At 41.8% G+C, this 26,700-nt stretch overlaps 3 protein-coding genes across 5 annotated transcripts in view; 2 read left to right on the top strand and 1 right to left on the bottom strand.

Moving 5' to 3' along the window:
• LOC120358716 overlaps positions 1-18,939 on the top strand; it is a 255,925-nt gene extending 236,986 nt beyond the window's left edge. For all 3 annotated transcript variants that reach the window (XM_039453809.1, XM_039453810.1, XM_039453808.1), the window contains one exon: positions 18,816-18,939. The gene's annotated coding sequence lies outside the window, so the exon portion shown is untranslated. The remainder of the gene's footprint in view (positions 1-18,815) is intronic.
• LOC105196164 (iroquois-class homeodomain protein IRX-3) lies at positions 1,410-26,669 on the bottom strand. The gene is given in 7 exon segments (XM_039453807.1): positions 1,410-2,718; positions 2,721-3,113; positions 3,116-3,535; positions 3,937-4,241; positions 18,823-18,935; positions 25,562-26,053; positions 26,178-26,669. Coding segments are annotated over 7 exon segments (2,103 nt in total). The 5' UTR covers positions 26,397-26,669; the 3' UTR covers positions 1,410-2,557.
• Positions 18,885-26,700, top strand: part of LOC105196166 (ankyrin repeat domain-containing protein SOWAHB) — a 278,892-nt gene continuing 271,076 nt past the window's right edge. Inside the window, exon 1 of the mRNA XM_011161939.3 lies at positions 18,885-18,980. The gene's annotated coding sequence lies outside the window, so the exon portion shown is untranslated. The remainder of the gene's footprint in view (positions 18,981-26,700) is intronic.

The raw sequence follows: 26,700 nt of genomic DNA, 5'->3' as shown, positions 1-26,700 counted from the left end.
CCAGACAGCGGATAGCCTTGTCTCCTTAGCAGCATGATCATCTCAGAATTGGACCGTTGTACTGGGTAATAATGGCTCGGTTTATCTGCGACGGGTACTAGCTACCTATATAATGTTACCTTCGTTCCTCACGCATCGACATTTTTGCTCATCGATATCTTTATAGTAACATAAAACGAGTTTATCACGCGATTTAAACGCCATTAGGACATTCACGGCGCACCACGACACAGCTCGACAATTCTGAAACGTAAAACTTTTCGTTATCGAGACAGTACGCGCCGTTAACTAATTATGTAAGTGATTTCCATCCTCTCATCTACTGATCTTAGAAACTGTACTTTTATTTTTGCGATTTCATTAATTTACTATTTCATGTAAATATTAAATTGAAGAGTCGCAGTATTAATTCCTAATTAAATGTCTATCGTAATTCAATAACAAATATTTTCTCAACACCTTGTCGTGCGTTTCTATATCGTTTGTAACAATTTTTCTTCACTCTCAATCTTCGGTGCACTTTCGAGGGCACCGTGCGTTCATATACGGACCTCTGGTTGAAGTCCGAGAATACGAAGAGACATCGATACTCACATAACTCTGAATCTGGCGGCCGCGCCGGGGAGAAGCGTTCCGTAAGTCTTTGAAGGTTTATGCCGATTCAGAAACGAGTTGATTCATGAAGACGGCACGGACCTCCTTGGGATCTACGGCTTGGTGCACCCCAGGCCGTAGCGGGTGGTCTCGCAAGTTGATTTCTTGTTTCCTCTACCGCAAACCGCGAACGTGGTAGCTCTCTCGTCCTTCTTTCCTCTAGCTCCGTGGAAAAAGCGAGAGGGAAGAAGAGCGCCGGAGAAAGGTGGAGAAAGAGAGGAGGAAGGGTAGAGACGGGACGAAAGCGACGTTCCCTGCTGTCCGCATAGCTATAGGAATTGTCGATTTAAATGTTTACTAATAACCAGGCTTGTCCAGCAACCACCCAGAAGTCGGTCGCTTTGCATTTTTATAAGTACATCCCGGCCGTCCCGGTTCCGAGAATGAGAACGTTTCATATTCATTCACCGTTCTGAAAGGATGGTCCCCCTACGTCGACTAGGAGCCTCCTCCATGTATGTATTGTCTTAACTGAATTGCACAACGATGCACGATTAGCCCTTCGACTCGAATGGCATAATAATCAACATGTTACTCGACTCGGAAAAGCGGCATATGCCCAAGAATACTGAATTGTATCTGATTATAAAATCGTTCGATAAATCGATACGCGGTGTACTCCGAATTGACGATATAATCGAAAAGACGAAATAGTTCTAAATAAATTATTTTAGAGACTTATATATTAAGGAGGAATAATAAACACTTGCATATAAAATAGTTGGCGGAGAGGTGAGAAATGATAACTCGTTCGCTTTCCGTAATGATTTGTTTATTGCGAAAGGACACAGTCTGCGTTGATGTCACATGTCAGTGCGACATCAGCGAGTTCGCGTGAAATTTTGGACACGAATGACTAAAAGGTGATGGCGATCGTTCACTCTCGACATGACATGATATGTTGACAGCCGTTGGTGCCCGTGGCTTCACCTTCGTGTAACTTAGAACGTTCCTTTTCTACGCAACGACGACGGGACCGCGACGGAGTTGTGTGCGCAGCAGATTGCGAGTGGCGTCGTTAGTTTGCGAGTACGATAGAAAGCACATCGATTCGCGATCAGGGGGCAGCCTTCATCCGCGTTCTTGCGAAAAATTATCACGAGCCAATAATTTTTAGCAAAATAAATAAGAAAGGAGATACTTACAAGAAGTGGAACCAAGGACTGACCACCGAGTAATCTCTGTACACTTCGACGATCCCTCGCAATCTGTCGCCGCGATTAACGACCCATACCTCGTGTCATGCTCGATCAAGTCGACGTGAATCGATAATATTATAAACATTGCAATAACAATCATAATAATAATCATAATAATCATAATAATAATAATCGTCATTAATATGAATTATGATCTCAGGTAGTCTAGTAATATAGTGTCTACTCTACATACAATACATACACTGGCCGGACGATTTCTCTACTGGGCCTCTCTCTACTATTTACAAACGCATAAATAATATTAATTATATTATCGTATATCTTTAGATATTTATAATATTTATATGTGTGTAATAGTACTGTCGAGTTGACGCGCTAGTTGTTGTACGGTTATACCGCGATAGAGTCACTATGGGTAGTCGGTACTACGAGTTTTCCTTTTTATCGAGAGTAATTGCATACGGAAAAGAAAAACTTGGATGAAAAATCGACGGAGAAAGGAGGGAAGGGAACGAGAGAAGAAATAGCGACGATAACATTGAAAAAGAAGAACAAAAAAAAAAGAAAAGACTAGGAACGAGGAGCGGGTTGGGGCAGTATATCTCATCATCTCCCGTTTTACTGTACACTAATTACAAGGTTGTAGTCTCTGATTATTGTCAGCCACACCACACAAAACGCCCGCTGGTGCACAGCGCGCGCCCGCGATAAACGTTTCTTTAGCGATCGGTCGCTACGTCGAGTCACACCCGCCCGGGAGATTTGAGTTCCTGAGTCGCGGGGAGACCGCCGCCCGCCGGATGGGGCGACTGATCGGACCCGCCCGACGACGCCGTCGACGACGACGACGACGACAGGCCGGAGGACGCGGTGGTCAGTAAAACGGCCGATCCGGCGGTGGTGCAGTCGCGCCGCTACCGCCGTTGATCGAGAAAGGTTTCACGTTACCGGCGGCGGAGATCGACGAGGACGAGGACGTGAGTATGCTCGGGGCCGTTGATGGCGGTATCACGCTGCCCAGTCCACCCAGAGTTCTCGAGTACGTCTCCAGCAGGGATATGTCGCCGGAGCCGAGATGGGACGCGCCGTACAAGTTTCTGTAGAAGTCCGGATGCGGTCTTACGAACTGCGTGCCCGGATGTATCGGATGGAGAGGATGATGAGGCGGCAATCGACTAGCCAAGGGGCTCACGAGTTTGCCCCCTGTAGCGCCGCCGCCACCTCCGCCGTCACCGCCGCCGCCGCCGCCACCGCCACCGCCGATGCCACCTCCGCCTCCGCCCGTTCCGCTGTAAGGTGCGTGAGACCAGTCATCGTGGCTGGATTCGTATTCTGCTGATCGCCGTCCTTGCTCGCCATGTCCGCCAGGGACCAGATCCGCGGCTTCGTCGTCACCGCGCTGCCCGTGGACGGCGCGCTCGTGCTTGGTGGCAGATGATGGCTACCCGGCGACGTGCTCTCCGGCGAGGGATGACGTAACAACCGACCGTGATTCGGGGTGAGATATGCCGGATGTTGCAGCTGCAGCGGATGCCTCGGCTCCCTCTGATCGTACAAACATTCCGGACTGTCCGGGCCGCTGTCCGCTCGCGACTCGCTCCACTCGCTCTCGGTTCTACCTTGGACGCCCGCCGATCCACCACTGCCGCCGTGCAATAGGTCTAGACGGTGCGCCGGTCGTTCCCCATCCTCGCTAGAACCTGTACCTGAGTCTTTCGAATCTGAACCGAGAAGAAAAATTCGTACGTCGTAATTTGGAATAATGTGGCTCCACGCAGTTCGACCTCTCAATTTTTTTTTTAAAGAAACTTTGACAATTTATTTAAGAAGAATCTTTAGCAATATAATAATTATACATGGGAAAAAATCTGATTGCATAAATTGGAAATTTGATAGATTCGACCAGAAAGATACAAATGAGCTACTTATCGTTAAATCTATTAAATATTGTAGCTGTAAAATATCGAGAAACTCACGAGAACTAAAAATTCTGATTTGTATGATCAGAATGCATTTTATATAATTTTTCCAGTGTAATAACCATATTATTAATCAGCATGATTGTTACAACAATTGATAAGCAATGCGAAAATAATGAATTATTCAAGAGACTAGAACTCACCTAGCCGATCTTTCTCATCGACGCTCTTTCTCCCGCTATCGTCGTCTTCGTTATTGTTATCTTCGTCTTCGACACGATTTCTTGGCTCCCACGTCATTTTATTTTCCTTTTTCAAGCGCCTCCGCGCGTTCGCGAACCACGTCGACACTTGTGTCAGTGTCATCTTGGTAATAATAGCCAGCATGATCTTTTCGCCTTTCGTAGGATATGGATTCTTCTTGTGGTCGTTTAGCCACGCTTTTAGCGTGCTCGTTGTCTCCCGTGTCGCATTTTTTCGCCTCGCGCCATTTAGATCCATGCCATAACTATAACAGATTAAAGTGAGAAAAATTATATGCATAGTAATTTCACAATAATCGTCGAATCTCTTTTATCCTGTAGAAAATGTTTTTGTAGGCAATACATAGCAGAGAGTCCGAACAAAGCAACAATGGGAATTCAATGGCGAGTGTATGAAAGGTCATTGCTTGTTTATATTCTCAATAACAAGTTGCGTCTTGCAATCGGAACGCAGATGCAGAACTTGCGGGCTAAGTCATGCGTTTATTATCCCGTAACTGGTCTGGTAGGCTTTGAAACGGTCCCTGAGCCTCACCAGACCAGTCGAGGATTAAGTTCTACATCGCGGACGCGTTTCGTTCGAGGGAGACACGTGACCAGGATAGACGCATAGATGATATTATACTTTATACGTGAACGAAGTGAGCGAAAATAAACGAGACGCCGAAGTAAGCCAGCGCCATGGGTGGAGGGAGAGAGGTCTCGTAGACCCTTCGCGGAAGCTCGCGTCGAAAAACTTATCCCATCGCGAGGCTCGTTATGCCTTCCCAAACGTCGGTATAAAAGTCCGAGTCCTGCTCGGTTTGAAGAGCGATATAAGCGAGTAGAGGTAGGTACTACTTTCATCCCGAAAGCAGATCTCTATCTAACGGTTTAAGCTCTTTCCTTCCATCCTGGTCAGAGGAAAGAGAGCAGAGAGCCGAAGGAGGGAGGGAAAGACGAGGAGAGCAAGCAACCTCCTCCTTCTTGCCCTCCGCCTCACTCTGTCGGACCTGAGCGACCGACCCTCTGGGATCCCATTACTAAAAGACTAACCCTTATCAAAGATTAAACTTCAGTATAACTGCTGAATCGACGGGATCGAAATTAAATTTTCCACCACCAGGGCGACCGGCTAGGACTCACAGGATACTTTCCGCTGTTTTTTTTTCTTTTCGTTCCCTCTGTCTCTTTCTCTGCTTCTGGAATTTTATTTCATTTTTTTTCTATTCGTTCCTCGTTTCCTTTTGCAGTTTTTTTTTTCTTCGCGTGTACGATCTGGCCAAGATGTCGCGATCCAAAGCTTCGGACGTCCCGAGAGATTTATACGAAATCGCCGATCTATAATCGAAAATAGTTTTCTCAATCGTATTCGACATTAACGATTACAGCCGTTACTGAACTCTGTCGCTAATGTGAATGAGTTGACATAGTTTCATCGAGAATTACAGTTCGTGTTAATCAGTCTAGCGTCGTATGAAAATGTTTTCAGCAAATAGTTGCAAAACAAACGAAAATCCCACACGGATTCTAAGCGTGAGAAAGAAACCACCCTCGTAAAAATACCGCTGAACGACGAGATATCGTTGATTTAAATCCCCAACCGGTACCTCCGCCACCTTCTGTGCTCCAGCGATGGCCCCGTCACGGCGCGTCGCCATTATTGAGCTTTATTTTCGCCTTCGCACACCCTGAGACATATCCGCCGACGACGACGACGACGACGACGGGGCGACAGTGGGAAGGCGTATATGGACGCGCGACTGACGTCCCTGGTGTTGCGTGGCATGGCGTTGGGTTAGATATAAGGTTGGTGAGCGTGGAAGTGGCGGCGGGAGATGGGAAATTAATAAAACTGTCACTTATCTACCCTTCTCCCGGAGGCAGGCCTACACACGGCATTTCTCGCTCCTCTATCTTCGTTGTCACCCTCCACCTACCCCCCTACCCCCTCGTTCGCCGTCTCCCTCCACCATTTCTCCCGCTATCTACCCATCGCACTTTTCCTGCTTCTACTTGTCTCGCTCCGATTCCGGGGCGCCCCGCATGCGGGATTTGAAGCAGCTGAAACGAAGCGCTAAACATTTCAATTTGGCATCAGGCGCTTTCATGCCACGCGCCCGCGCACGCCTCGATATACATCTCTCCTCGTCCTTCGACCTATCCTATCCTTCCGCTGTGTATTCCTCGTCCTATCCGCTCGACGCCAGGTCGCAGACGCGGAGGGTCGGAGGCGCGCGTCCTGCCTCCGCTCGTCGCCAGAGAGAACGGAGGTTGGTTTGGACGAGTAGCGAGCCGCGAAGGGAGACGGAGGACGCACGAGGCACGAGATGGACCGACATCGATAGAACGGGGACAGGAAAAGTGCGAGGAAGACAGAAAAGAGCCAAGAGCATCAAGAGGAGGCGGTAGGACGGTGGTGGCGGCGGCGGTGACGGCGACGGCGGGGGAGGATGGCTTAACCCCGGTCTGTTTGCGAGGAGCAAATGGCGTTCTGCAGTTATTTTAAAATTCAGCCGGTGGCAGGGGGCGCGGATCGGATTAAAAAATCAGAGTGGAAGCTTGTTTCTCATGATAACAGCCAGCCGCCCCGAGAGCGGCAACTGCTGGTGCCGCTGCTTTCTCCCGATTCCGCCTCCCTGCCTGCCACTCCTCCGCTTCGTCTCTATCTCTCTGTTTCCTCCATCCATGTACCGAGCCTGTTTTCCGTCTCTTTTCTTGGCTCGCACAGCATCAACGGTTCCACTCCCCGTTACTCTTTCTCCTACGTTCCTCCTCCCCCTTTCCACCATCCTCCCCCCGCCCCTCCCTCCTCGCTCCGTATGCCGAGCGATTCTCCCAATCTATCTCCCGTGCAGCCGCTACCTCCGGTATCATCACCGCCACCAACCATCGCTATCGCCATCGTCAACCGCTTTAAATATACGACAGCTATATGTGTATATATATATGTGACGAACCGGTAGAATATATAGACAGGCTTTGTGCACTTGCCGGAAATATATAAATATATATGCAAATACGCATAGGTGTGCGTTTGATACGCATACGTATGCGCGGCACCGCGCGCATCCTCCTCTCCTCTCGCGCTCTCCACAACTGATCGCATCAAGTGCTTGTTTCCATGGTGATTGCTAATCGGGCCGCGCCTCGTGTTCTATCCTATACGCCATTTCCATCTTGTAATACCGTTCGCTGTTTCGCGAAAAACTCATTATCGATTGCACTACAGTGTGATTATAAAAATTTAGCATTTTTGATCCTTACGGAAGATGCCTATCCTCGACGCAATCTTTCGCTGCGTTTCAGAAAAATCTACTCTCTAAATCTAAATCAGTAAAGTCTTATTGATTTGTTGTGTTATAATACAACTGTGATCATCACCGATTAATCACAGTCTTGTAGTGATTCCCTTTAAGAAGGGGGTCTCTCATTGACTCAGTGCATTATCATTGAAAAATAGCGCATATTATCATAATTTATACAGTTACAAGTACAGCACTGAAATCAGACTGAATTCACTGTCTTTCAGTGACTAATGCACTGATTCCGATTTAGAGAGTGCGCTCCCGTTACAACTCGAGAAGAAATCTTTATCAGGAAAAGTACTTTCAACAATGTCACTCCCGATCTCTTTGCGGGCCGCATCCCGGAGGCATTCCCGATGTAGGTGACGTAACTTTCTTTCCGATTTAACAGTACATCGTGACTAGAAAGATTCAATTTTTGATCCCGGGAAATGCCGGCTACAAATGTTAAGGAACAAATTGAGAGAACTGCTTTAATATCTTTTATACTATTAATTTTTAAAGACGGAGGAAATAGAAATGTCAAAGACAAACGATATTTATTAATAAGTACGTAAGCGAGTAAACTGAATTAGCAGAAACATTAACATGTCGTGTAAATATAATCGTGATCATAAACATTTAATTTTTGATCCTTATACAGGAATTCCGACTATAGATATTAGAGAACAAATTGAGGAGTTTGATTGTTTCAATATTAGTTATATTATTAATTTTTGAACATAGGGAAATCGAATAGAAGTGTCAGCGACAAACGATACTTATTATTAAGTATCGTAAATGAGTAAAGTTCAGTTAGCAGGAACATCGTGTAAATATATCATGAGCATTAACATTTAATTTTTTATCCTTATAGAAATGCCAAATGTAGATCCTGGAAAACAAATCGAGGAGACTGATCGTTTTAATGTTAGTTACATTATTAAATTTTGAAAACAAGGAAATCGAAATGTCGAAGATAAATGATACTTGTTAATAAGTACGCGAATGAGTAAAATTTAGTTAACAGAAACGTTAACGAAAAGTAGTCGCATAAAATCGTTGTTAGTGAGCGGTACGAAGAAATACGGATGTATTGATCGAGCAAATGTAAAATAAATTTAAATACAAACGCGTAACGATGCGTATATATTATCATTAAGCGGCCGCCGTACAATGTATCAAGCATGCTAACCCAATGTGTATACGAGATGTTGATTTAATCCTATGAAGCACTTTGATTAATGCAAGTCGTAAAAGTATTATCGCCGATATGCACAACACATTTTCCATTGACGTAAACTGCGTTACGCTCCGTCAGCACGGACCTCTAACCGAGATAATTATAACCATCGTCTCGCGAATTAACACACGTATCGATTACCGCGACATTGCCTAGATGTATGAAACATCACTATTGCTTTCGATCGGACTACAAATTTGTGGAGAGCCGCGATTTGCATATCTCGCATACTTCGGCCACGTACGTCCGTCGTCGTCGCGGAGGCCGATATATTTTTCGCAGCAGACGACTTATCCATCAAACCGAATGACCGCGCATCGCGCGCATCATGACATCCTCCGAGGGATGGACCGCTATCGTGAATATATATTTCTCGTAGATAACAACCGGTTCTCCGCGCGCTTCCATGATGAAGCTTCGAGTTCCGCAAGGTCCAACTAGCGCGTTTTCAAGAGACAACGACTACGAGAACCGAGTCGACCATTAAAAGCCAGCCGAACGGCCATTTCTTTCGCCCTTTTCCCGTCAACCGGTTAGCGTAAACGCGTCCATCAAGATGTAGCCTCCGGAGAGGGTGGAAATGGGGAGGGGGGAGCCCCCGGGGGTGACCAAGGGCAGTTCACCTCGGGGCAGGTGTGCGGTTGGCATGACTCCGCCCCTCGTCACCGGCCGTAACTAGGGATGATATCTAACTTCGTCCTCCGTCCTGCTCCCTCTCTCCCCTGGGCCCTCCGCGCCCGACGCTCCTTTTCAGATACGGTCGTCGTGCCTTATGTTTTATCAGCGCGTTACTGCGGCCATTTCAGTGGTAGACGCCATCTTTCCGCGGCACGACCGTGAGCACGCACGAGGGTTGCGCATTCGCGCGCATCTTTCCATCCAGTTTGTCCCAAAGACCGCCCGTCCGCCCGCTCGCCTGCGCACCACCACTCTCCCTGTCGTTTGTGGTCGCGCTTGAGTTTAATCAGCCGCGGCTCCGCGGCTAGACTGGTTTGCGGCCCCTTTGATCCACCCGCTCTCCGTGACGGTGACCTTGCGAGTCTTCGTGAGACAGGTTGAAAATACGAAAGTAGATTGGAAGATTTACTCGGGGGTTCAAAAAATCGCCCGTTATATTGCAAATGTTAAATTGTATCATTAAAGATCTTTTTTATTAAAAAAAAAAAATTGCAAAATGTTTGTTGCGAATAAGACTCTGCGGTACGATATTGTTTATGTGATGCCAGAGGCGAAAAAGGACGTTCAATAAATTATTTGCTACAGCTTTAATTTTAAATTTTCTCTTAAAAATATAATAATTTCGTAATCCAGAAATCTGTAAAATATACGGTAAACTGAGACATCTGTCCGATATGTCACGTAGAAGTGTAAAATAATTCTTGAAATAATGATACATTTCTCAGCTGTCAAAATCGCCGTGACAGACATTTTACAGATTTCAGAATTACAAACTTATTATATTTTTAAGAGAGAACTAAAAAAATAAAGCTGCACGTAGCAAATAATTTATCGCGTGCCATTTCCCATTTCTGACGTCATATAAACGATATTTAACGCATCGCGAGAGAGCCGAGCCTTAATAAGTTGCATAGTTCATTAGATGCGAAATGCTTTTGAAACAAAAAGTTTTTACAAATTAATAAGTAAGGCCAATGAGACGAGTAAAAAAAAGTTTTTGAAATGTATAAAACATAAATTTATTAATAAACTCGACACAATCATCTCGTCGCGAAAAAGTTTTTATTTATTAGAGGTTTATGATTCGTGCATTATTTCAGTAATCTATTAGATTGGAAAAAAAGTCATGTCGTTTTGTATGTAAATGAAAGGCATTTTTTTTCGTACAAAGCAAGAACTCTCATTTACATGGAATACAAAACGACCATTACTTTTTTGTTAACTTAATATATTGGACCGAATTCTTTCGTGGGCTTTCTAGATCGATTTAAGTTGCGCGAAATTCCAGCTGATTATCGAAGATTAATATGTGCGAATTTCATCACACTCCACTAAAAAGCTTTCGAGTGCAGTTCCACGGTTTCGACGACATTCATTTTGACGGATACTTGTAAAATCAACCGGAGTAGAAAAAAGAAAGACTGAGAAAGACGAGATTCCGTGGATGAGAGGGAACGCGAACTGTCCTCTGGAATGGAATTCTAATTCGACGACTCGGCAACGTGCTCTTGATACTTGGAGCGTATAAATATTTGCGTTGACTAGAGAGGACGATATACGAGATGCGAAAGCGCGCGGCGGGCAAGCAGAAACGGCGACGTGCGGAACAAGAGAGAAAGAGAGAGAGAGAGTCGGCCGATTATTAGTGTCGAGTTACAGTCGGCCGGCGGGAGGAGACGGCACATTGGCCACGGTTTTCACTCCCGCAGTTTACACGACACGAGCGTCTAGTGTGTGGTACCCGATGTCGTCACGTTAAGCTCTTAGAAGCGCTTAGAAGCGCGTCCTCGCGTCGCCACGCCTCGCCTCGCCGCCCCTCGCTCCGTTTCGCCTCGCCTCACTCGGGAGGAGGAAGTTTTGTCACCGCGGTGTGACAGTCGGTTGTTCCGCATCCAACTTTATTACCAGTTGGTCGCGATGTGACAGATCGATCGTAAACTTCGCCGGATATGTGTATGCGTCTCGCCAGACCGGCGGCGAAGGGTATCCTCCCTCTCCCTCCCCCTCTCCGACAGCGTGTCGGCGTGTGTGTGTACACGTGTCGCGATGCATCCCGCTACGTACGGAGATTACACAATCTTGCTCTCTCTCTCTCTCTCTCTCTCTCTCTCTCTCTCTCTCTCTCTCTCTCTCTCTCTCTCTCTCTCTCTCTCTCTTTTCCTCTCACTCATCCTCCGCGGCTGTCCTGGCAAATATCACCGAGTTTATACAAAATGATACACGGTGCGCTACTTTGTCACACGATCGCTTAAATCCGTCGGCGAAACGCACTTTAACTCCGTCGTCCGTGATTAAAGTCACGTTGAATTATCGCGAGTCGAGATTATTGCACCGCGCTTTTCGACCGTTGTCGTTGAACTTACGAAATTTATGGAAATACGCTTCCTGTGCTTTGCTGAAAGATACAGGCGGCCGAAAGTAACGAATCGGCAATTGCTTAATTACTAATTAGCCCGTACTCCCGGATATTCGTTTTCCTGTTTACTAGACTGCTGATTGACGACGCGCACCGTTTAGTTCAAAAATAATTGTCTCATTTTTTTTTTCTTGACGCAAACGATTACATACAGTAATTTTTCATTCTTTAAGAATGAGCTAGTTTTAATTATATTATTTTCAATTACACTTTTATATTGTTTTATTTATAGTTTTATATTATTGTTTTATAATTTATTAATATCTAAATATATTATGTACAGATTTAATAAATATATTCACTGAAAAATGTAAGAGAAAATAAGATAATATTAAACAAATGAAAGAAACATTAACTAACTTATTATGACATTATTTTTATTTAGAAGAAATAAAAAATTAATTAATAAAACGCTTTTTTTTACGAATTTAAGGTTGTTGAGATTATGTATTTAAAAGTTTGTGAAAAATAGTTTTTATAATAATAATTAGAAAACAAACGAATTATGTAATTTCTATTTTATAACAATTTAAAATAAGGCTAAGTCGCTAAAAATAAAATTATTGATATTGCTCTTGCAGAATTATTGATAATGATTAATTTTTATATTTGCTTATTAGATTTTTTTTACATAAATATATATAAAAATGTTATGAAATATTTTTGAGATTAACTCAAGTTCTATTATAACTATAACGTTTGAAGGATTTTACTATCGTCTGATATTTCCTACAGATTTCTGATTCATCCGTTTGAATAGACATATTGGTTGAATTTACAAAATTTCCAATAAAGGCAATAAGATTTTTTTTTAGTGTAATAGCTTGTAAAATGTTTTAACTTGAATCTTATTCAAATGCATATTATTTAGAATTTATAACATAAATTTTTATCATATTCGATTGATTTTATAACATAAACGATTACCTGTGTCTTCTACATTCCAGCTAATTTTAACAAATCGGTATACTAGCGATCATAAACCTTTCCGGTGTTTTTCATATGCGCATGCGTTCATATAGGATACGTTACGTGCATTATATGAAACGCATGCGCATATGGAATGAACCGGAAAGGCATTCATGACCGCTGGTACGCTATGAATTCACAAGTCATAACTCTTGTTTCTGTTATACAAATTAGATTTCAGAATGTTTCGATGAAAGGTAAATATATCGATTTTGGATCGGTGAAACATTTGCTGTGACGTGAGCTTCATTTTTCTGACGCAGGGCTGCGTTCAGAAACATCAGAGATATCATTTTATCCTTCTTGTTTATCGAATGTTAAACAAGGATAAAATGATATCTGGGTGCACCCGGACAATGTTTCCGAACGCAGGCCTGGAGTGTAATAAATATTCCGGGTGACTATTCTCGAACTAACAAGTGTAAAATAAAATCGTAGAGAAAAGATTGTTATCTTGGCAGACTGACAAAATGTTCCATAGAACGAAATAATTTATTACACGCGCTAAACTTATGATTTACCACTTTATGTTGATCACTTTCCTACTTGATATTCCTGTAGCTCTTAATCGAGATATATATTCTTATGAATTATTCACTTCGTTCAAGCCGAAACGGCTCTTTGCTTCGCCGTATTGGCGCTCTCGCGTCGAATTTCATCTTTGACATTTTTCCAAAATTGGTAGTCGTTCAATCAAGAACGTGGTAATTCCTTCGATCCGTTTGCAATCAGTGCAGCGGCACGCGCTATTTCTCGGCAACGTCTGTTCGACCATCGAGAGAAGTCAGTGGTATCGAGTAAGAGGGGTGCGGCCGAGTCATTAAATCCTGACGCGCATACATAGCCGGGCAGGACTAATCTACGTCCATTAAGCCTAATGGGGAAAGAGCGGCGTGCATTCCGCGGGCTGCCTGTCACGCGGTTCGACGAATCGCTGTCATCCGCATGTTGCTGAAGGAGAAGGAACGAAGTTGCGCGCGCGCGGGCCCCGCGCGACCCCTCGGCGGATCGTAACGAAAAACGAGTGTCGCTGACTTTTCCGTCGCGCACGTCCCCCTCAACCCTTACCGACCAGGCAAAAACCGTCCCCTGGGACCGAAACCGGGTCATTAAACGGCCGTACATCATCCACGCGAGACGTATCTCACGGGCGGGGCACCCGAAGGGTGCGGGACGGACCAGCCCCGCCTCGTCTCATTAGCCGCGAAATATTTCGAGTCCTATCGGCGCCGAGCGGAGGACACTGCCGTCGTTGAGGCTCTAATTTCTAAACGATAACGTTAAACCCGGCCCTCACGTGCAGGAGAATCCTTCGGTCGCGAAGCGACAGCTTTCCTTCCGAGATCGTCGGAGGAAGACGGAATCGCGAATTCATCTCCTCTACGCTCCTCGGGCAATTCCGTCGCTGACGAAATTTCATGCATCAGACTTGCAATTAGAAAGCTGCTTCTTTTCGAGAAGCACGTACTCGATTTCACACGAATAAATATCGCTCTTCGAGGAGGAGTCCTCTTTTCTCCATCGATAATCACGCGCTCGATCATATTTCACGACTTCGTACGTGCATTAGGATTCACGTGCCGTCACCTCGAGATACTCGTTCTCGACTCGAAGCGCGTGCCGACACATCGGTGTCGTTGTACGGACACGCTTAATAATACTACGTATCGGCGATCGCACTCGACGATATGCCGGGCGTAGAGACGACGACGTAAGCGAGGCCCACGTCGCGCGACACAGAGGGGCCTGATCGCTTACTTTCTTATTGTCTACCCTATATGTCTCCGGAAGCAGGGCCAATCCGCCGGAAAGACGAGACCGTTAACCCACACGATCCCGAGACCTTGCGGCCGTGCATGCCAACGCTGCATTATTGGCTTTTTGTATGCTCATGTTAAGTGGTCGTCGCGCACGCTCGCGCATAATGCGCCAGATCCTTCGCACCTCCCGGTTCCGATTTAAGCGACAGTTCCGGGCCCGGGCATCACCGAAATTCTTCGCCACGTTTCGCACGATACTCTCTCGCCGTCGCTCGCGTCGCTCGCGTCGCTCGCGAGGATAATGATAATCATTTCGCGATAAAAATACGGAAGAGAATTAATAATAAAGCTATCACGCGTCACATCAATAAAAGTAACATTGTGGTAGGTTTCAATTACTAACAGTGGAGAGAATATGTGTAATTAACTGCAAAGTATACGCACATGAAAGATCTGCGTAAGAGATATGCTTTTCATTTAATAACAAATTATATTGCAAGATGCAGTATAATTCCTTCCGCTTTAGACGCGATGTAAGATACGAAGAGAAAGTTGCATGCTAAGAAGTTATACAAGAAGATCATGTATACCATGTGGTTACAAGTTGGCAGCGCATGCAGAAGAATCATAATTAAATATAAAAGTGAGTGGTTAAATTTTTGCAGCTTTTTTCGAACTCGGTTATTACAAGTACACACGGAAAGAATAATTTTGAATACAGATTTGAAATACAGACCTGAAAATAATTCTGTTGAACTATTAAAAAATTTATATTGGATGTTTAAACTGGTTGCTGAAATGTCAAAATTTTTTGTGGCAGTATCGTCATGCTTGAATCCCTTACATAATAATTCAATGTAAAATTATTTTCTGATCTAGCTAAATTTTTAGATAGGAGAAAGTGCTGAATGTGTACCGGCCTCCTGAAGCGTACCTATTTAGTATTTTATATTTTTACTTCGTATAGTCAACATTTAGTGACAAAAATAAAAAGTAAAATAAGAAATAAGTAATGTAGACAAACATGGAACAAGTTTCATTTTAGAAAATCAGGTACATTTGAAGTAAATTTTTCATTAACTTATGTAGCCGATAATAACGTAATTATGCAATTTCATTTTGAATTGTTATATTTTCGTAAAAGAAAGCTTGTCAAATATTTTACATTCATTGTACGTACATATTTACAATAATTATAAAAATTAAATCGATATTTCTATAAACTCTTTCAAGTTTTCTAATTCATATTTAATTCACAAATTTTACTGTGAAAAAATGATACTAATGTAAGATGGATAAGTGATAATAATGAAACTAGTAATTGGTATGATTAAAAGTATACGTCAATTAGAAAAGTAAATTCAAGTCAGTTTTATTTCAGCGTTCTTAACTTTTCATTATTGTTACTTATTAATTATTGAATATTTGATCGCTTTCTCAATAAATTAATAAAATAAATATTAGCTAATGGTTTCTTTTATTTTTAATTACTTTAATTTATAAACTCGATATTTTCAGAAAATCGATACGCTTTAGACGATCGATTTTCTAAATCATGTCTTTTGCAGCATGTTACAAAAAAGCTTTAAAAAAGTATTAAATTAATTTGTCATTGCTGAGAGATTTAACATGTAATAATAGATGACTGAAACATTGAGGTACAATTTCGAACTTTAATTTGCATCCAAAACGGCACCAAATGCGAAATATAATAAGAGATAGTTTAAGTAATGTACGCATTTGACAACTCTCCTCTACAGTAAAATTCTTCGTAGTTTCTTAGGGAAAAAAGTGTTTTCAGATTCAGATGAGGGTTAGCATCATTTATTATTAAATTAATTTTCAATTTAATAACATGATATTACTAATTCAACTTGAAACTGTGTTATAACCAAAAAATCTATTCGGCGCACAATTTAGTGAATTTGAAAAGATACAATATAAAATCACACAATAAATGTATATCAGCACTAACATCTAGTTATGACCATTAAGACACTTCGTTTATATTGTGTTTTTACAGTAAAATTGTTCTTTCCGTGTCAGAATGCAAGTAACATTCCATTTTAATCACAAGCAATGTCAATAACAAGTGTCTTAAGACTCGCGTACTACTTCTTGATTGAACATCATCGTGTAAGCATTTTTTTTAAACTCTATTTGTACGGCGCGATTACGAATTAAAAGATACCGCGCGCAATGCGATAAAGGGCTAAATATAACGCGCTTCATACGCGAGTCAAGGAACGCGTTCGCGTCCGTGGTCTCGCAAATTTGTTTGTCTCGAATCACGAAGGAAACGCGAGAACGGGGCGTGTCGCCGACGACGCGCACGAAAACTTGTGCCGCGAGCAGAGACGCGCATTAACTAAATAAGCTTGATTCCACGAGAAAGGAAAAAAAAGAATCGATTTATTATTTCGACAATTCGACTTCCTCCGCGTCTCCTCCCCGAGGAATCCGATAAGAGAACCTGATAGGTGTAAGATTTTTATTTTGAAAGGGGCACGAGAGCTCGATTGCCATTCCGTGCCGTGCCTTCGCGTATCCGCGAGCTCGCTGGCGACTCGCAGGTGCAGCCAGCCACAATCGCTGTCTTTGACAGTCCGTGGAACTCCGCGCGTGTAGTTCCGGTGCGGCGCGGGGCCCGCGGACCCGCAAAGGCGGAGGACCTCGGCCGGCGACTAGAGCGAATGGATGCTAAGCAAGCTGTATTACCCGATCGCTTCCTTGCATACGAAGCAGCCATCGCCGCCGGAAGTGCGTCATGCGCGGCAGTATAGATTCCACGCTGGTTGACCGCTGTTGTCAACCAGCAGCGCTCGCCGCTTCGCCTTTAGAGGAGCGAGGAGGAGTCCGCCTCTCTCGGCCGCCCCTCGCGCCCATCGTGACGAAATACGTGACTGTCAATTATGTATATATCGATTTTCCCCGGGAGTAGCGGAATATCGAGCGCCTTGATCAACGGCAATGTATGACGTAAAAGAGCACTAGGAATTGAATCTTTATCTAATTTGTTGACACACATCACAACTAGATTTATTATATATGTATAAAGAGAGAGAGAGAGAGAGACACAGAGATAAAAGCTCCGACCGCAATGCTTGGAGTAAAATTTTACAGACTGCACCGGGGTTATGCGCAACTCGAAAAACGTTCTCTCCTTAAAAATAAAGTCTCATTAGCGAGCGGGGCCTATGATCGAAAATAAGAACCAACCGTGATATTCACGCAGAGGTATTTCAAGCGTGGACCGGCTAATATCCAACAGTAATTTGCATAGTTATCGGTCATATTTACATAGATACGACCTACAGTCATCGTATACGTACGCGCAGTACCAGAGTTCTGCGCGGCGGCGTTACGACGATGACGACGACGACGACGACAACGACGACGACGAGGCTCGGAATTTCTCGAGTCGGTCACACGATCACCCGTGACATTCGTTAACGTGCGAGATACCGGAAAGAAAACGCGGCTAATTATCGATGTATTTCGGACGACCTCGTGTCAACGGTACGTCCGCGATGCCGCGATGCATCGCGTCGCGTCGCGTCGCGTCGCGTCGCGTCGCGTCGGCCGCGACCCACCGCCGGACGGGACGCTTTCTCCGAATTTTAATCTTCATTGTCCTGGTGTCCGGTGATCCGATTTGAATTTATCAAACGAGACCTTTCACCGATCGCGTCACGACACGCCGCGACCGATTCCGAGAGTGCGAGAGAAAAAAAGCGCTGTGGCGACAGTCCCGGGTCAGTTGAGCGCTAATTTATTGGAATGTTTATGTGTTTCTCTCGCCGTCTTATCTCCGTCCGTGCACCAGCGTATCGTAGAAAGGAAAAGGAGCGCGTAACAACCTGATCTCTCTCTCTCCTTCTCGCGACGGAAAAGGCATTAAAGCGCGTCGACGTTGAAAATACGTAGCGCATCGCGGAGATTACGGGGTAATTAAGATTCGTCCGCATCTCGTAGGTTTGCGAAAGAACGCTACGCGTTTGCTACAGAGCGAGGGAGTACTCACTCTTTCTGTACAACATTGTTTCGGTGGCATTAAAACAGTTATCACGTCTGCTAGCAAGGTTTCAACTTTCAACGGCCGAGGAGATAAATAAAATTATAGCTTGGCATGTGCTATCACTCGCGAGGATCTTTCGGGGAGTTTTTTTTATCTTGCCGTGCAAGCTGACATATGGCACGTGACGTTTTTTTATTTCGGATCGCCTTCGCTCTTTACGCGAACAAGACTTTTCTGATACCGCGGACACTATCTATAAGTCAATGGGGTCAGTTTTTCGGCACTCGCCGCTTAAAACAATAATCAGAAATCGTCTGACTTGTTTGCATCGAGATGCGGTTTGTTGTGTAAACGGCCGCTGTTTTTGCTATAGCACACGAATCTGTATGCATAGTAGATATCGACGTCACACGCAAATGTCTGACGCATGTAATTCATACGGTGTGAATAATTTGGAAAATATTTACAGGACTTACCCGTTGAAGGGATAACTCGCAAAAGCAGCATCGTAAGGGTGATACACCGAGGGATAAGGCCACGCTGCTGCAGCTCCGGCGCCCAGATTTTCCTTGAGATCTAAACCGGCGGCCTGTAACAGCGCACAAACCAATAAATATCTCGACGCCTCAGTTCTGTAAGTATCGATATTATAACGTTATATTATATTACTGCATAATTTAATAATATAATATGTATAATCATATAATATAATACATAATATAATCGTATTATATAACATACGTATATCATAATATGTATAAAAAAAGAGTGATGACAAGGAACGAAATAAAAGATCGGCAAATTAACGACTTCGATAAGAACAATTATTGTATGAAAGTGCTTTACGCCGAGAAAGTTTGAGCAGTTTTATGCCGTCCAGTTTTCTGACGGGGCTATTAATATCCGTACACGAGTGAAACCATTAGCGGTCGCGCCGATAATTTTCACAAGTCGTTTCAAGTGCGTGCGATGCAGCGCAGAAGCGGATCTGCACGCGCCACGGATTTATTCCGATTATTAGCGCCGCGTATGTATGCAATTGCCGAACCCGGTCACTCGTTATCACACGGTATGAAATAAAATCGCGCAGAATGCGGTTAATTACTCGAAAGAGATTCATTTTTAGGAACGAACGTCGCAATTAGTCCCTATCGGTCGCACGGCTCGGTCCGATCTCCGATGCATCAACGATGATGAAAGAATAGCTGGCGGAGCGCTGATAATAATAATTAGGATCGATGTGTGTGGCTCTCTTGTTTGCTTCTCTAACCCACGACCTCGCTTATACGACAGGATGGTCGCGATTAAATTTCTGCCGTATTTTATTTAGCGGGCATAATAGGCTCACACACAGACTCCGGTTCTTTTCTCTCCCTTTCTCATATACAGAACAAGATTAGTATCAAATCAACAATTATTCTCTCAAATATACCCTGAACATTTTTTTGTTATTAAGTAAATACTAAATAAATTTATTTTAGCACTATTTCCGATTTAAAGAGAAATATTTCATCAGTTTATAAAGAAACTATTTTATATCATTTATTTATTTTATACTGTTTGATATAATTTTTATTTAAAAGGAACGATACTGAAATAAACGATGTATTCACTTAATGAAAAATTTTTTCAATGTAAATAGAAATATAAATACAAATAATTCAAGAGCCTTAATGATTACAGTTGATATTTCTTATGCTTTTATGTACATTTTCAAGTTTACGAAATAGTATGCTGAATAAATCTTCGGCCTTGAAACACAGTTATAAGTTGAACAAGAATAGTAAGATCACGATATTAAATTGATAATCAATAATAAATGACAAAAAATATTTAATGTGGTAATAATGCCAATAAGAAAACCCTTTCCCCCTTAAAATATAAAATATAAAGAATAACCTATTATGACCGGGAAGTGCATGGACATATTTAAATTAAAAATATGGTTGACCGAAAGCGGATCTTTGTATTCGTCAATAATTTCCTAAGTGAATTTATATACATTTACAAGGTCCTCCAAACTGCGCACCGGATGTTTGCCGGACTTTAAAACGAAGCTGATAAGTAGAACCAGAAATGTAATATCACCAAACTAAATTGCTAATCGATTTAATAATGTTTGATGCCTACTATCATTTCTACAATTCTCTGCTGTCTCGAAAAATCAAATATAAAATCTTTTTTTAAGGAGTTTAATAAACCTTAAATTTCAGCAAAATATTTTTTATATTTTTATTACAATATTATATTAATCATTTAAAGAACACAATATTATCGTTTTAATAATAAAGCAGAGAAAGATCACCAATATATCACTTGGTTTTCAATTATATTTTTTAAATAAAAATTGGAAAATGTTGGAAACATAAAGTATTTTCTATCAAATTATAACGGTTTTTATAATATCGTTTCGTATTTTTCAATAATCAAGTGTTTCGTAAGATAAGCAGAAATAAACGTATGACAAAATGAGCTCCAAAACTAACATATTAAATAGCAATACTACATTTTTCTTTTCTCTTTCTTTAATATGAGTCATCTGTACAAAATATTTACAAGTTGATGTACATGAGAATTCTTAGAAGTTCTTTCACTTCAGTGTAAAAAGATAGGTATTTGTCGACTTATACAAATATCTTGTGTTCTAGTTAGATAACTCTCATAATGCTATATTCTTTGTCCTATGTGGTTTTTACCATCTTTTAATTTATGGATAGAAGTGCTTCGTTATACTCCGATTTTATGTTTAGAATTGCGTTAAAAGAAAAATAAAAAAGACAAAATATAAATGAAAGTTTTAGGATGCTACAAACACGTAAAATAATCTAATAATTAATCTTATCAATCTTGTCATCTTAACAATAATATGCTTATTATTGTGTGCTCACTTTTATATGCAATGTGTTAAAAAAATGCAAATATAATTCTCGCTTTGGACGAATTCGTTTTTAGTACATTTTACATAGAAAAATGTCACGGATATACGAATTATAGTTTTTATTTCTTTAATTATCTAAACAAATCATGATTTTATCAGTAATAATAAAGTGTAATGTTTACTTTCTGGGAAAGAGGGTGTCGCTTTAAGAGAAGTCGGTATTGGCAACTTCCTTCTATTAAAAAATTCTTTGTTTGACGATATTGTTATTTCCTTTTCGATATTCGTTTTCTTCTTAACTCATAAAAATTATTATTGATCAAAGATGAATATATTTTTCTTAATGAAACTATATATACAAATTTCTTCATGTAGGCAAGTTACGTTTGTTTAAGATTATTAAAAATCCTTTTTTACGAAAATTTTGTATTTTTATATGTAAGACAACAATCATTGATTTGATAAATTTTTTCCTATGTGTGATATCATAATTATGTGCATACATCGTACGTAATAATATTTTAATGCGATATGTTATTAATGTCGGATTAGGTAATCAAAATACGCACGCGCGATATAACAAGTAAAATAAATAGACGATAAATCAAAGAAGTCTAGACTGAACGAGCATAATATTTTGGATCTCAATTTAATAATAATTTGTTTATACAATATGACAGGACATTTCGACTTAACTTGGTCCTCATCAGCTGCCTAACATTACATAAATAATGAACTCTATCTTCAGTGAAAAATTTTTAATTAATGCGGCACTAAGACGTTCGCAAAATAATAAGTTCGCATTTTTTATTACACTGTAGATTTGAAATACCATCTCGTAAAATTACAAAATATTGAGTTATTCAAGTTTCGGTTAGTTGTTCTTTATTTGATTGCAGAGAATCACCATATCCTAGTTGACTAACTCAACATTTTATAATTACACCAGATGGTAATTTAAATCTACATTGCAATCAAAGAATGCGAACGTATTAGTTTGTGAATGTTTCATTGTTAGTGCCGTATCAATTAGAAATTTTTAATTAAAGTAGGGTTCATTATTTATGTAATAGATGGCTGAAGAGGAACATGTTAGTTCAAAACGTCCTGCCATATTGTATAAACCAATTGCTATTAAATTGAGATCCAAAATATTACGCTTGTTTTAAATTTGGTCTGGACTTTTTTTGATTCGTTACTTTGTAAACGCGAGCGACAATCATTATTAAAAAGACAACGTGCCTTTGCGCGATAACGTTTGGAGCTTTCCGAAAAACGATGTCGGCGGCAGAAATTACGCGGCGTAAATCTACGAAACCCCAGGTAACTACCATGAACAGCACGAATGCGGCAGAGCGGGGACAGAAAATAAACATTTTCGTTAAAAAGCAATACTTAATGGCTTAATACACCGGGGGATATCACAAACGTTGCGTAGTCGTTGCGCGACCTGTACAATCTGCTGCCTCGTTACGAGCAGGCCATGTTATATACCCGCGCCCCTTAAGCTCGATCATAAAGAGCGACGATAACAGCTCTTAGTGATGACAACGGCTCGGCAACGTGCGACAGTGTCCCACTGTTACGGTAGAACGGATTCATAAATTTATTCGTCGCTATATTCTTCATGCACACGCTTCGCGTGTGGTCCGATAACGCTCGTCCGACGCACGGGCGAACACACCAAAGCGCTTCTTTCTAGATTATGCATTAATAACGCGTCGTCCTGCCACCCAGTTGTGATGACATCTCGACTTGGCGAATCGCTTCACGGGAAAGAGGAGTAGCGGAGATGTGGAACGGAAAGAACGCCTTTTTTATGGTGGACGCAAAAGGTGCGAATTGCATTTTTCACGTCGGAAAAAAAATGGACGCGCCTATACGTGAAAAAAATCGGATCGCTAAACTTCGGATCGTTAATTCTTAAATAAACCATTCCCAAATATCCTAAATAAACACGTAATTTCGGAGCGTTCGGTCGAGTCGTGAATATAAAAATTGGTATCAGAATTTAATCTGCGCTCGATGATACAGAAATATAGAAGTCCGCCCGTATTGGGATTTAATCCGCGTGATAAAAATTTTACGAGGGAATATAACGTTACTACTATTGCCGGCTCGCGCAAAGCATTTATCGATATTGGAGAGTCGCATTGAACGTTTCGACGATCTGAGATCGACGGTAGTGCGCGGGAACGCGGAAGTGCAGCGAAGAAAAATTTCACATCCTGAGCTTCGAATGGACTCGACTTCGTTCTGATATTAACCTTTAACACTTTTATGCCGAGTGCGAGAAGCATTCGAAAGAATGCAAGTAGAATCCAAAAAACATCGACAGAATTGTTGTAATTCCTACTCGGAGTGTAAAGGAATCTTCTTGTACACGACGTTCTGTATGTCAATGGTTATAAACAATTGTCACTCGGCGATTCGTTTACCTTTAAACTATATCACACAGAAAAAAAAGAAAATGTGGCTTTAGTTTTGAAACGTTAAATACTGAAATGAAATGATACCGTTGAATAAACATAACTTGTCTACATTAAGAATTTCTCATCATTTCATCAACAAAAAACATAATTTTCATTATTCGATAATAATTTTCATTGAATTGAGAAAAAAATATTAGATAAAAAATAGCAATAGCTTCAAACCAGGAATTAAAATTTTGAAAACTATTATTTTAATACTGTTATCAAAATAATCATATTGTATTCTTTAGATGATTATTATATGTTATTATTATTGTATTCTTTAGATGATGATTATTATATTGTATAAAAATATATTACTGAAATTAAGATTGTTCTCATTCTTTAAGAAAGTTAAATAATATATGAGCAAGATTATTATTGCTTCATGTATAGATAAAAATATAATTGTTTGCTTACATGAAACGTTAATTATTAAATAGAATACACAAGTATCCTTCTTCTTACGAATTTAGGGGACTTACTGAGACTGGAATGCTAATGGTTAAAAATTATCTAGTAAATTATAAAGCTTATTAAGCACTTGTTAACCAATGATCCAAATTAAATATTAATTGTTACATTAATAGTTATATTTTTAAGAAAAAATAGTATTGTTTTTTTAATCACTTGTTGAAGTTAATTTGGGTTCGAGCTAAGTACAATATATAAATTTATAATAGAAAAATATTGTATTAAAAATTATAATGTTTAAAAAAATTTATTTTATCATTTGTTAAATAGAAGTCTAATTGTTCTTAGTAAAATAATTATTTTGCAATAAGAATGTTTCATTAATATGAAATATAAATGCTGCAACTTGAATCAATTCGATTTAAAATATGACCAAAATCTCGAAGCATAACTCCGCCGTAAGTAGAGCGATACCTGTATTAATGTTAACTTGATACTAATGTCCTTCTTGTACAGAATTTATGCGATAATGTTATTTGATTACGAGTAGTGCTGTAATGTTGCGTGTCGATAAAACAATTATTCTACTTTCATGTGATAAATAATTGCCATGTTATACATATTTATTTAGTTTCATTTTAAAAATTATAGACACTAACTAAAGATACTTTGCCAATAGCGTTGCGATATTAATTATTCAATTGGATATGTGTAAGCAAAATTAATTATTCAACTGGATATGCGCAAGAGAAATTAATTTGTTGCCTTGCTGTCTACAAGGAACTCACAATCAGTCAGGCAATGGAAAATTACCGATTGCATAAATATCTCGGTTGTTCGCATCGCCTAGTGAATTCCATATCAGAATTTTCGCTTACGAATATCTGTTATCTATTTTATATCGAGGCGAATTACATCGAGGCGAAGTACACAGTATCATGAAATACATTTGCTTGTTTCGTCTTTAGAAAAATAAATAAATATAACTAGCTGTACGGAATACAGCTATGCAAAATCCAGAATTTCCGGGCTATGTTATCAACGATGGTATCGTAAAATCTGCGATAGCCTTTGTTTCACGAATTGCTTCAGTCGTGCATCGATATTATCTCTCCCTCAAGCATGTCGATACGCCGCTCTCCGCACCGCGAGGAAATTCTGGAAACCGAGCGCGCAGCATATCCCGTTGCGAAATACTGCTACAGCCGATTCAAAGGCTAACGTCAAGCTTATCGCGGTGCAGTTGTATCGTGCAAAAAAAAAGGTTGGTAAGTCATGTATATTTCAGTGAGAATAATGCGCAAAGTTCGCAGAACGAAAAAGAAAAAAAGGAATTCTTCGCGGTTATTGAAACGAAAAACTCGAGCCGTCGAATTTTGATTTCATGAACTTTCACCTCGGGTCTTTTTGTTTTATCGCATACTCGGTACTCAGTAGCGTTACTCGACTTACCGTGGGCGTGTAGAAAGGTGCTTGCTCGGCGCCCAAGCTGGGGAAGTACGCGGCCATGCCCTCGGACGCGGCAGCCGCGGCGGCGGCCGCGTAAGGCGCGCTATACATGGAGAGCGCGGCCGTGGGTAGGCCACCTAGTCGCTGATAGCCACCCAGTAGTTCGTACTGGCAGGAGCAGACGGTCTGGCCTGTCAGCGGATCCGTGAAAATCGGCCGACCGGTATCGCAGCACCTGGCCGCGGTGGGACCGCCGGCCGATGGCGGATGACCCTGGGACGGGCTAACCGAAGTAGTGGGACTGCCGGGCGGTCTCACGATTGCGCTCGTCACCGCCATCCTCGCTTGCGACAGACCGGCTACGTCCAGGGGATGATTCGTCGTCGTACTGGCGGTTACGCTGCTGACCAGGGATGAGCTGCCCGCACTCAGGATCGCACCGGTTGCAGGCGAGACCGAGGACGGCGCCAACGACGAGGTCACTGTCACAGGACACTGTAACCAACAGATCGCAGAGCTTCGATCAGTATACAAGTTAAACTGATTCGATTAATTGATTTCGTACACAAGGTTTTTTCCTGTTTTTCAAGCTAAATTTCTCGCGAGACACTAAGCTCACCTCGTTAAGGATTAGATATATCGTCGCAATGAAATCTCCAAGTATCAACGACATGTTACGACGTGTTGCAGCTGGCGGATGGTAAGAGGCGATCCCCGTTATGAAAAGGTGAACGTAACTGTGTGCGCAACCATCGGGCCCCCCCTCTTTTATTTCCACGACTAAACCGAAAATCTGCGGGCTCTGGGCCATAATGCCAGCGGGCCTCATTAATTCCATATCAAACACTACGGCTAAATAGATTAGCGGGTTGAGTGCCTTTCGCGCCCGGGAACCTAAACAAACCCCTGTGAAACACCCCTACCCCGGGAGAGAGAGAGAGAGAGGCGCTCCCCGCGATTGTTCCAGCTAGCCAGCCAGGCAGCCATCCATCCATCCATCCATTGCCTCGTTTCGGTGGCCCCAAACATATTGTCGAAACCCCCGTACGCATTGTGCCGGGGCGAAAAACCTATGCGCGATGCGCATTATGGCGTCGAGAGAGAGAGAGAGAGAGAGAGAGAGAGAGAGAGAGAGAGAGAGA

Source organism: Solenopsis invicta, chromosome 9 (assembly GCF_016802725.1).
Source record: "Solenopsis invicta isolate M01_SB chromosome 9, UNIL_Sinv_3.0, whole genome shotgun sequence".
NCBI classification, from domain to species: Eukaryota; Metazoa; Arthropoda; class Insecta; order Hymenoptera; family Formicidae; genus Solenopsis; species Solenopsis invicta.
This window is presented reverse-complemented; position numbering and strand designations above follow the sequence as displayed.